This window comes from Octopus bimaculoides, chromosome 15 (genome assembly GCF_046866305.1).
Source record: "Octopus bimaculoides isolate indiv1 chromosome 15, ASM4686630v1, whole genome shotgun sequence".
NCBI lineage: Eukaryota > Metazoa > Mollusca > Cephalopoda > Octopoda > Octopodidae > Octopus > Octopus bimaculoides.
In genome coordinates, this window is record NC_142942.1 from 19,858,685 (window position 1) to 19,872,391 (window position 13,707).

The window sequence follows — 13,707 nt, forward strand, 5'->3', positions numbered from 1 at the left end:
TAGAACAAACGATTTAACGAACAAATGTAGGTACATACGAACGAACGCACGTACGTAAGCATGTACGTAGGAACGAACGAAAGATTCAACGAACTAACAAACGAAATAAAGAAAAAACGAACGTAAACACGTACGAACGAACTTACGTTCAAACGAACGAACGAACGAAAGAATTAAGGAACAAACGTACGTACGAACGAACGAACGCACGCACGAAAGAACGTACGTCCGGACGTACAAGCGAACTAACGAAGGTACGTACATACGTACGAACAAGCGAACATACGTACGTACCAACGTGTGTACGTACGTACATGCGTAAGTACGAACTAACGAACGAAAGTACGTACGTAGATACGTACGTACGAACGAACAAACGATCGTACGTAAGTACGTACCTAAGTACGTACGCACGAATGAACAAACGAACGTACATACGTACGTACCTACGAACGAAAGAATGAACCAACGCATGAACAAATGAACGTACGTACGAACGAATGAAGGAACGAAAGTACGTATGAACGAACGAACGAACGAGAGAACTTAAGTTCGAACGAACAGACGAACAAACGTACCTACGAACGAACTAACGAAAGAAAGAATGAACCAACGAATGAACAAACGAAAGTACGTACTTACGTACGATTGAAGGAACGAACGAACGAACGAACGGAAACATATTCATACGTCCGTACGTACGAACGAGCAAATGAACGATAGTACGTACGAACGAACGAACGAAGAAAAGAAATGAAGGAACGAGCGAACGTATGTACGAACGAACGAAAGAACGTACGTACGTAATTACGTATGTATGAACGAACGAAAGAACGTACGTACGTAATTACGTATGTACGAACAAACGAACGAACGCAGGAACGTACGTACGTTCGTACCTACGTACTAACGCACGTACCTACGTCCGTACGAATGAACGTAAGAACGAACGAACTAACGTACGCACGTATGAACGAAAGAACAAACGTACGTATGTAGGTACGTACATACGTACGAATGAACGAACGTACGTACGTAAGAACGATCGAACGAACGTATATATATAAATATATATATTTATATATATAAATATATATGTATATATAGAGATATTCATATATATATTTATTTATTTATATATATCTATTTGTTTATTTATTTATTTATATTTATTCTTTCGTTTTTATTTATTTATATATATATATATATATATATATATATATATATATATATTTATTTATTTATTCTTTCGTTCGTGCGTACTTTCGTTCGTTCTTTTGTTCCTTCGAACGTAAGTACGAACGAACGAACGATCGAAGGAACGAACATACGTAGTACTTATGTACGTACGTACGAATCAACGAAAGAACGAATGAAAGAACGTACGTACGTACGAATTAAAGGAGCGAACGATAGAACAACGATTTAACGAACAAATGTAGGTACATACGTACGAAGGAACGAACGAACGTTAGTATGTACGTAGGAACGAACGAAAGATTCAACGAACGCACACACGAACGAAAGATTGAACGAAAGAAAGAAAAAACGAACTAACAAACGAAATAAAGAAAAAACGAACTACATACGTACGTAAACACGTACGAACGAACTTACGTTCAAACGAACAGACGAACGAACGAACGAAAGAATTAAGGAACAAACGTACGTACGAACGCACGCACGTACGAACGAATGAACGAACGAACATACGGACGTACAAACGAACTAACGAAGGTACGTACATACGTGCGAACATACGTACGTACCAACGTGTGTACGTACGAACTAACGAACGAAAGTACGTACGTAGATAAGTACGTACGAACGAACAAGCGATCGTACGTAAGTACGTACGCACGAATGAACAAACGAACGTACATACGTACGCACGAACAAACGAAAGAATGAACCAACGAATGAACAAACGAATGAAGGAACGAAAGTACGTATGAACTAACGAAAGATTGAACGAACGAAAGTACGTATGTACGTACGAACGAACGAAAGAACAAACGAACGAACGACCGAACGAACAACGTACGGACGAACGAATGAGCGAACGGAAACATATTCATACGTCCGTACGTACGGAAGAACGAACGAGCAAATGAACGTACGTATGTACGAATGAACGAACGAACGAACGAAGAAAAGAAATGAAGGAACGAGCGAACGTATGTACGAACGAACGAAAGAACGTACGTAATTACGTATGTATGAACGAACGAAAGAACGTACGTACGTAATTACGTATGTACGAACAAACGAACGAACGCAGGAACGTACGTACGTTCGTACCTACGTACTAACGAACGAACGCACGTATGAACGAAATTAAGGACTGTACGAATGAACGAAAGAACAAACGTACGTATGTAGGTAGGTATGTACATACGTACGAATGAACGAACGTACGTACGTAAGAACGATCGAACGAACGTATATATATATATATATATATAAATATATATATTCATTTATATATATCTATTTGTTTATTTATATATATCTATTTGTTTATTTATATATATCTATTTGTTTATTTATTTATATATTTATTCTTTCGTTCGTACGTACTTGCGTACTTTCGTTCGTTCCTTCGAACGTACGTAAGTACGAACGAACGAACGTAATTACGTACAAACGAACGAACGATCGAAGGAACGAACATACGTAGTACTTATGTACGTACGTACGAATCAACGAAAGATTCAACGAACGCACAAACGAAATAATGTAACGTACGAACGAAGGAACAAAAGAACGAACGAAAGAAAGAAAAAACGAACTAAAGAACGTACATACGTACGTAAACACGTACGAACGAACTTACGTTCAAACGAACAGACGAACGAACGAAAGAATTAAGGAACAAACGTACGTACAAAGGAAAGGACGAACGAACGTACGAACGAATGAACGAACGACCGAACGAACGAAGGTACGTACATACGTACGTACGTACGACGTGCGAACGTACGTACGTACGACGTGCGAACGTACGTACGTACGACGTGCGAACGTACGTACGTACGACGTGCGAACGTACGTACGACGTGCGAACGTACGTACGACGTGCGAACGTACGTACGTAGCTGCGTACCAACGTGTGTACGTACGTACATGCGTAAGTACGAACTAACGAACGAAAGTACGTACGTAGATAAGTACATACGAACGAACAAACGATCGTACGTAAGTACGTACGCACGAATGAACAAACGAACGTACATACGAACGAACGAACGAAAGAATGAACCAACGAATGAACAAACTAACGTACGTACGAACGAATGAAGGAACGAAAGTACGTATGAACGAACGAAAGAACAAACGTACGTACGCAGGTACGTACATACGTACGAATGAACGAACGAACGAACGAACGTACGTACGTAAGAACGATCGAACGAACGTATATATTTATATATATAAATATATATATATATATAGATATTCATATATATATATATTTATTTATTTATATATATCTATATATATATATATATATATAGATATTCATATATATATATATATTTATTTATTTATATATATCTATTTGTTTATTTATTTATATATATATATATATATATATATATTTATTCTTTCGTTCGTACGTACTTGCGTACTTTCGTTCCTTCGAACGTAAGTACGAACGATCGAAGGAACGAACATACGTAGTACTTATGTACGTACGTACGAATCAACGAAAGAACGAATGAAAGAACGTACGTACGTACGAATTAAAGAAGGAACGAACGATAGAACAAACGATTTTACGAACAAATGTAGGTACATACGTACGAACGAACGAACGGCCGTACGTACGAATGAACGAACGAACGTAAGTATGTACGTAGGAACGAACGAAAGATTCAACGAACGCACAAACGAACGAAAGAAAAAACGAACGTATATACGTACGTAAACACGTACGAACGAACTTACGTTCAAACGAACAGACGAACGAACGAACGAACGAACGAAGGTACGTACATACGTACGAACAAGCGAACATACGTACTACCAACGTGTGCACGTACGTACATTCGTAAGTACGAACTAACGAACGAAAGTACGTACGTACGAACGAACGAACGAACGATCGTACGTAAGCACGAATGAACAAACGAACGTACATACGTACGCACGAACGAACGAAAGAATGAACCAACGAATGAAGGAAGGAACGAAAGTACGTATGAACGAACGAAAGTACGTATGTACGTACGAACGAACGAAAGAACAAACGAACTAAAGAACGAAATAAAGAAAAAACGAACGATCGAGAGAACTTACGTACGAACGAAAGAATTAACGAACAAACGTACCTACGAACGAACGAACGAAAGAACTAACGAAAGAATGAACCAACGAATGAACAAACGAAAGTACGTACTTACGTAGGAATGAAGGAACGAACGAACGAACGAACGAACTTACGTACGGACGAACGAAAACATTCATACGTCCGTACGTACGGAAGAACGAACGAGCAAATGAACGTACGTATGTACGAACGAACGCACGTATGAACGAAATTAAGGACTGTACGAATGAACGAAAGAACAAACGTACGTATGTAGGTATGTACATACGTACGAATGAACGAACGAACGAACGTACGTACGTAAGAACGATCGAACGAACGTATATATATATATATATATATATATTTATATATTTATATATTTATTTATTCTTTCGTTCGTACGTACTTGCGTACTTTCGTTCGTTCTTTTGTTCCTTCGAACGTACGTAACTACGAACGAACGAACGTAATTACGTACGAACGAACGAACGATCGAAGGAACGAACATACGTAGTACTTATGTACGTACGTACGAATCAACGAAAGAACGAATGAAAGAACGTACGTACGTACGTACGAACTAGAGAATTAAAGAAGGAACGAACGATAGAACAAACGATTTAACAAACAAATGTAGGTGCAGCCGTACGTACGAAGGAACGAACGAACGAACGCACGTACGTATGTACGTAGGAACGAACGAAAGATTCAACGAACGCACAAACAAAATAATGTAACGTACGAACGAAGGAACAAAAGAACGAACGAAAGTACGTACGTACGAAAGAAAGAAAAAACGAACTAACGAACGAAATAAAGAAAAAACGAACGTACATACGCACGTAAACACGTCCGAACGAACAGACGAACGAACGAACGAAAGAATTAAGGAACAAACGTACGTACGAACGAAAGGACGAACACACGATCGAATGAACGAACGAACGAAAGAACGTACGTACGGACGTACAAACGAACTAACGAAGGTACGTACGAACGACGTGCGAACGTACGTATGTACCAACGTGTGTACGTACGTACATGCGTAAGTACGAACTAACGAACGAAAGTACGTACGTAGATAAGTACGTACGAACGAACAAACGATCGTACGTAAGTACGTACCTAAGTACGTACGCACGAATGAACAAACGAACGTGCATACGTACGTACCTACGAACGAACGAATGAAAGAACGAATGAACAAACGAACGTACGTACGAACGAATGAAGGAACGAAAGTACGTATGAACGAACGAAAGAACGAAATAAAGAAAAAAACGAACGAACGAGAGAACTTACGTTCGAACGAACAGACGAACAAAAGAACGAACGAACGAACGAAAGAATTAACGTACGTACGAACGAACGGACGAACGAACGAACTAACGTAAGTACGAACGAACGAACGAACGAACTAACGAAAGAATGAACCAACGAATGAACAAACGAACGTACGGAAGAATGTGCATACGTACGAACGAACGAAAGTACGTATATGCGCACGAACGAAAGAAAGAACAAACGAAAGAAACAAAATAAAGAAAAAACGAACGAACATACGTATGTAAATACGTACGAACGAAAGAATTAACGCACAAACGCACGTACGAACGAACGATCGAAGGAACGAACGAAAGTACGCACGAACAATCGTACGCACTGACGAACGAAAGAACGAACGAAGGTACGTACATACGTACGTTCGTACATGCATACGTACGAACTAACGATCGTACGTAAGTAGGTACCCAAGTACGTACGCACGAATGAACAAACGAACGTACGCACGTACGGACGAATGTGCGTGCGTACGAACGAACGAACGAAAGTACGTACTTACGAACGTACGTTCGTACGAATGACCGAACGAACAACGAACGAACTTACGTACGGACGAACGAATGAGCGAACGGAAACATATTCATACGTCCGTAAATATATACATATGTCTCTATATATATATATGTATATATACATATGTACATACATAACCCTGGCCGCCCCATCGTCTCCGCCTGCAGCTGCCCCACCGAGCTTATCTCAAAATACCTAGACCGTGTCCTCGCCCCCCTAGTGGCTTCTCTCCCTTCCCACATTCACGACACTAACCACGCGCTTCGACTATTCAACTCTTTCTCTCCCGGCCCCTCTAAGCTTCTCTTCACTCTAGACATCCAGAGCCTCTATACGGTGATTCCCCACGACGAGGGGCTGCGTGCCCTGAAGTTTTTCCTAGACCAACGCCACAACCCGACACCTCCACACTCATTCGTCTGGCCGAACTTGTCCTATCTCTCAACTGCTTCTCGTTCGCGGGAGATATCTACCAGCAATTCTCGGGAGTGGCCATGGGGACGAGAATGGGCCCCAACTACGCGAACCTGTTCGTTGGTTATGTTGAGGCCCAAATATTCTCCAGTTTCACTGGTCCTACTCCCGAACTATACGGTCGGTATATCGACGACTGTATCGGTGCCACCTCACTCTCCCGCGAACATCTTGACTCGTTCCTCTCTTTCGTTCAATCTTTCCATCCTGCCCTCCACTTCTGTACTATCTCTGACACCTCTGTCCCCTTTCTCGACATTTCGGTCAGCATCCTCCACTCCGCCCTTAGCACCTCCATCCACTACAAACACACAGACTCACACTCCTATCTCAACTTCTCCTCCTCCCACCCTAGACACACAAAACTTTCCATCCCCTATTCCCAATTCCTCCGTCTACGCAGACTTTGTAGCGACAGCCATGACTTTGAGACTCAGTCTCAACTCATGGCTCACCACTTTAGCCTGCGTGGTTATCCACCCACCACCATCCACACCGCCCTTGCCAGAGCACTTCTGTGAACCGTGCATCTGCTCCCCCCCCCCCGAACCCGCCTCCCTTTTCCCCTCACCTACCCCTCCAACGCTCCATTCCCCGAGCTTTTCGGCGCCTCCAGTCCGACTCCTCCACATCTTCCCTAATCGACTCCTCCCCTCCTTCAAACGAGCCCCCAACCTACGTGACCTCTTGGTCCACAGCTTCTTCCCCAACCCAACCTGGCTCGTTCCCTTGCTCCCGCCCACGCTGCCGCACTTGCCCTTACCTCTCCAACACCACCCTCCTCACCAGCACCCATCACCGACCCTATCGCATCACCGACTCCTTCACCTGCACTTCTACCAACATCATCTATTGCATCTCCTGCTCTCTCTGCCATTCTCTGTACATCGGACAAACGGGGCGCCGCCTGGCCGACCGGAATACCTTCGAGACATCAACGTTGGCAATGACACCCCGGTGTCACGCCACTTCCGTTCTGCCGGCCACTCCTTGCAGCAACACCTGTCCGTGTTTGGATTGTCCATGCACAGGGGTCATCCGGACTCCCGTTTGCGCCGTGAACAGGGATTAATCTTCTCTCTTCGCTCCTTTGCGCCACATGGGCTTAACTCCCCTCTTCCTGCCTCTCTCCCCCCTACCACCCATCTCTCCCCCACCTCCTCTCCGGCTCCGACTTCTTTGTACGTCTCTTCACCCCTACTCTTTCTCTCCTCTCTCTCACTCTTCCCCACTCTCTCTCCCCCTCTCTTACATCCACCTTCCCCTTCCCCCTTCATCGTCAACACTCCCCTCATAAGCTCACCCCAACACACTCCTACTCTACCTTCCCACCCTATCCAATTCCTTACACCCACCCCACCCCTACCCAATACCTCTAACCCACACTCCAACCATGCCTTCCCCACCTTCCAACACCATCACATCACACTACAACTGACCAGCATTCTATCTCACACACAACCCCTCGTTCTTCGATCACCGTTTGTTATCTCCCCCTTTTCTTAGCTCTCCTGAAAAAAGAATTTCTAACTTCCGGTCAGCCATTATTATGATTGACTGAACACTATTCAATTTTTTTCTGTTTTTCTCCTTGTCTCCAAAAAAAAAATATGTATGTATATATATATGTATGTATATATGCATATATATATGTATATATATATGTATGTTTATATATATATATGTATGTATATATATGTATATATATATATGTATGTATATATATGTATGTATATATATGTATGTATATATATGTATGTATATATATGTATGTATATATATGTATGTATATATGTATATATATATATGTATATATATATGTATATATATATATGTATATATATATGTATGTATATATATACATATATATGTATGTATATATATACATATATATGTATGTATATATATACATATATACGTACGTACATATATACGTATGTATACGTATATATATATATAGTCTTGACTCACTGATGTTCTTGAGGACAATGGAAGAATTCCCCGAAGTAGCAGCAATGGTAACAACAGCCGCCAAAGCTGTAATGATAGAGAAACAGAAAAAATAATTCAGGAAAAGAATTATAAAATGTTGACTATTTTTATTTTTCATTCAAACTTTTTTGTATCTTTTGTTTTTCCCATTTCTAAAAACTTTTTGTAGGTATTCATTACCAATTTCTAAAATACAATAATATATATTGTAATACAATAAATATATATCTATTTATTTTACCATTCTTTTCTATTGTCATTTTTTTTTTTTCAGCTTAACCTTTTAGCATTTAAACCAGCCATATATCAGGCCAAAATATATTACCTGTTTTATGTTCCAGCCAGTCAGATTTGACCTCAAATGTCTGCTATACAATATCATACTGAAAATATACAATCACATCATACAATATTTAATACCAGTTCAAATATGATAAAATCACGTCAAGACATTCACCATGTTTTGTCACGGAGAACATTTCTCACCTGTAATACAATCAGATCACCAAAATTTCAAAGCTACAAGATAATGCATGATTAATTTGAAATAATGTGAATAAATAAGCATTACATTCAACAGATTAATCTGAATATGACTAAAGGGTTGATTATTTCATTTTTTTTATTCTTTGTATTTTGTTTTTCTAACCAATTCTAATTTTTTTCTCATTCATTCATTCATTCTTTTCTTTTTCTTTGCAGTCGACAAACCTAACAGTTCAAATACTGCAGCTACGAAGCCACAGCCTTCCAGATCTAGATTGTTAATGCTTTTCCTAGTAACTATGGCAACAACGACAGCATCAGCAGGTGCCACTGCACGATGGTCGAGTGTCTAGCACGAACCTGGCATTGGCAATACCACTACTGCCGTTATTCCACAGATAAACCAATATTAACAAGCAACAAATTATTACCAAAATAGAAATAAATAAATAAATTTTGCCCTGCCCCCTTTTCTTAAATAAAAATACAGAAAACTAACCAAAAATAATTAAAAAATACTAATAAAGAGGAGAAAAAAAAAAGAATTTTTAATAAATTCTTTTTTCTTTCTCCCCCTGAAATTTCTTTGTATGCATTTTATATAAAAATATCGAAAAAGTAATAAATATATATATCAATAAAAATATAAAATGAGATTTGGAAAAAAAACACAAAACTAACATTTTTATGCATCTATATTCAAGATTAACAGTTTTTTCTGTAATTTACCCAACCAATCAAATAAATGGAAAAAAGAAGAAATATTCGGATTTTTCTAACAAAGTTTAACAATTTGTGTGTCTGTTTTTTTTGGGGGATTTTCTTTTTTAATTAATGGGTTTTTTTTTTTTTTTCGTTGAGCATAAGTCTGAATATTTTCCTTTTTAAACTAGAATTTGGATTTTTGTTGATATATGCGTATCTATACATATGAAGATTAACACACATAAGTGTGTGTGTATGTGTGTGTACAAATCAATAATTGTTTATCTTACTTGTTTCAATCATTTGACGGCAACCATGCAGGGACACTGCCTTGGAGGGTTTTAGTCGAACCAATCAGTCTCATGACTTATTCTGTCAGTCACTTTAGCCAAACTGCCAAGTAATGGGGAAGAAAACACACCCATACCAGTTGCCAAGGAATGGTGAGAGACAAAAACACACAGATATATACATAGAGCATCCAGCCATACAAACCATGCCAAAATAGAGATGAGCCTCTACCAATTATCCAACCGATGCCAGCACGGAAACTGGCCATTAAAAGATGACAATAAGAGATATATATATATGTAGGCACAGGCATAGCTGTGTGGTAAGAAGCTTGCTTCCCAACCACATGGTTCCGGGTTCAGTCCCAAAGTGTTTACTATAGCCTCAGGTTTACCAAAGCCTTGTGAGTGAATTTGGTAGATGGAAACTGGAAGAAGCCCATCATATATATATATATATATATATATATATATTTATTTGTGTGTCTTTGTATTTGTCCCCACCACCATCACTTGACAACCAATGTTGGTTTGTTTATGTCCCTGAATCTTAGCGGTTCGGCAAAAGAGACTGACAGAATAAGTACTAGGCTTACAAATAATAAGTCCTGCGATCGATTTCTTTTTCTTCGACTAAAGGTGGTGCTCCAGCATAGCCACAGGCTAATGGCTGAAATGTGTAAAAGAGTAATATATATATATATATATGTGTGTACATACAATGAGACTCAGTTTCCATCTACAAAATCCACTCACAAAGCTTTGGACAGACTGAACCCAGAACCATGTGGTTGGGAAGCAAGCTTCTTAACCACAGAACCAAGCCAACACCTGTATATAATATAAACATATATAAATAAATATGTTTGTATATAAATATGTGTGTGTGTGTATATATACATATATATATATATATAAACAAATGTGTATATATGTGTATAAATATATAAACAAATATGTGTGTGTGTGTATATATATATATATATATATATATATATATATATATATATAAAATGAATAACTGATAACAAAAAATTAAGAAATCATAATTGAAAAAAATGATTAAATAATTAATCATACAAATGATAAATAAATAATAAACAGCAAATAAACAAAAAATGCAGCCACTTGGCTGAAACAAATAAATAAATAAATAATATAATATAAACAACATGACTGCACACAAAAATAAAATAAATTTTTACAAAGTAAAGAATTAAAATAAAAACATAAATGAAATAATTAAATGTAGACTACACAAACAGATATATAAAATTTATATAAATAAATATGAAAACAAATACAAAATGAATTTAAAATGGTAGATGAATAACACAAAACTAATAAAAAATTAACATAAAAATATCAATAAACATACAAATACAAAAAACTGAACAAATAAATTAAATAAAAATAAAATTAAATAAAAATAAAATCAATTAGTAAAAACTATAAATTAAATTTTAAAAATAGATAAATAACAAAAATAAAATATTTGAAGAATGAAGAATTTAAGATGTTTTAAAAATACATGAAATGACATACCAAAGTTTTAAACTGTGGCCATGCTAGAGCATCACCTTAAAGGATTTTAGTCGAACAAATCGACCCCAGAACTTATTCTTTGTAAGCTTAGTACTTATTCTATTGGTCTCTTTTGCCAAACCGCTAAGTGACGGGGACATAAACACACCAGCATCGGCTGTCAAGCAATGGCAGGAGCATAAACACACACATATTTATCATCATTATCCAGTGTTTTAAATCTGGGTTTTGTCCGTTAATGGGGGGTGGCTGGATCTACCTCCATACCATAGCAACCGAAGCAGGTAGGTGCAGCCCACCCAACCTTTGGGCTGGCTGATGCCCATTCTACCTTATATGCAACAGGCTTCTTTCAGTTTCTATCTACCAAATTCACTCATAAGGCTTTGGTCGGCCTGAGGCTATAGTAGAAGACACTTGCCCAAGGTGCCATACAGTGGGACTGAACCTGGAACCATGTGGTTGAGAAGCAAGCTTCTTACCACACAGCCACACCTGTGCCTATGTATATATATAAATATCTTTTATCATTTACTTGTTTCAGCCATTAGACTGTGGTCATGCTGGGGCACTGCCTTGAAGAAGCCTTAGCCAAATGAATTGACCCCAGGACCTATTTTTTTAAAGCCTAGTACTTACTATATTGGTCTCTTTTGCTAAAGTGCTAAGTTACAGGGACATAAACACACCAACACCGGTTGTCAAGCTGTAGTGGGGGGGGGACAAACCCCCCAACCCCACATACACACACATTATGGGCTTCTTTCAGTTTTCATCTACCAAATCGATTCATAAGGCTTTGGTCAGGCCAGGGCTATAGTAGAAGACACCAGCCCAAGGTGCCACACAGTGGGACTGAACCCAGAACCATACAGTTCGGGAGCATGCTTCTTATCACACAGTCACACAAATAAACAAAAATAAAATGAAAAGAATAAACAAATCATAAAGTAAGAAAATTAATAAAATAATATACAAAATAAATTGGAAAAAAAATTGAGAAAAATAATTAAAAAAAACAAATAAAATTGAATGAAACAAAATGGAAAAAAAACATATAAAGAACATAAATAGTATGAAAAGGATGCAAAATACTGCATGATGGGGTTTTTTCTAAGAAAAATATGCAAACTTCCAGAATTGATATTAAAGAAAATTACTATTTTTAAATTTCTATTTTTCTTTCCATTTTCTTCCAGCATTTTATACAACAGAAACTGGTTCCTATTTTCTTTCTGTTTTCCATACATATATACGACAAGCTTCTTTCAGTTTCCGTTTACTAAATCCACTCACAAGGCTTGGTCAGCCCGAGGCTATAGTAGAAGACACTTGTCAAAGGCGCCATGCAGTGGGAGTGAACCCAGAACCGTGTGGTTGGGAAGCAAGCTTCTTAACACACAGCCACTCCAGTGCCTATGTATATACAGGGTGCGTAAAATATTTGAGGACATACTTCTTTGGGTCATTGCTGCATTCTTTGTTTAAGAAAATAATAATGGCAGACCCTCAGCTTACTCAAGAAATAAAGAGACATGCTGTTACTGTGGTTATAAAGGCTGAGCATAGCAATACAAAAATATCTCGATTTTTAAAAGTTGTCAGATCTTTCATCTACAAAGTTTGTAAGGAGCTAAAGACTGAAGATGGAAACATATCACCAGCATAAAAAGCATTCTAAATGCTCTGAAATCATCAGAACACCTGAATTTATCCCAGCAAGTTCAACAGACCATTGATTACAATCCCAGAAAGTCCATGAGATCAATTGCAAAAGGTTCCCATGTGTCAGAAGGAACAGTCAGAAATGTCATCCACAAAAGCATCAGATATAAGTCTTATATGATGAGGAAAGATCAATTTGTCAGAAAAAGCAAAAGAAAATCACTACGTCAGATCTAAAAGTCTCTTAAACAACTGAAAAATCCAGCAGAAGATTTGATTTGGTTTTTCTCAAACAAGAAAAACTTCAACCAAGATCAAAAAGTTAATGGAAGAAATGACAGACAGTTATGTGCAGACCCTGCTGAAATTCCAAGTGTT

At 38.2% G+C, this 13,707-nt stretch overlaps 1 protein-coding gene across 4 annotated transcripts in view; it reads left to right on the forward strand.

Annotated features, from left to right (window-relative positions):
* The window catches only part of LOC106875248 (uncharacterized), a 537,851-nt gene extending 527,935 nt beyond the window's left edge, over positions 1–9,916 (forward strand). For all 4 annotated transcript variants that reach the window (XM_089363498.1, XM_089363495.1, XM_089363497.1 and 1 more), the window contains one exon: positions 9,341–9,916. In XM_089363498.1, the coding sequence (XP_089219624.1) occupies positions 9,341–9,353 (13 nt within the window). In that variant the 3' untranslated portion in view covers positions 9,354–9,916. The remainder of the gene's footprint in view (positions 1–9,340) is intronic.
* Positions 9,917–13,707: the final 3,791 nt, after the last annotated feature.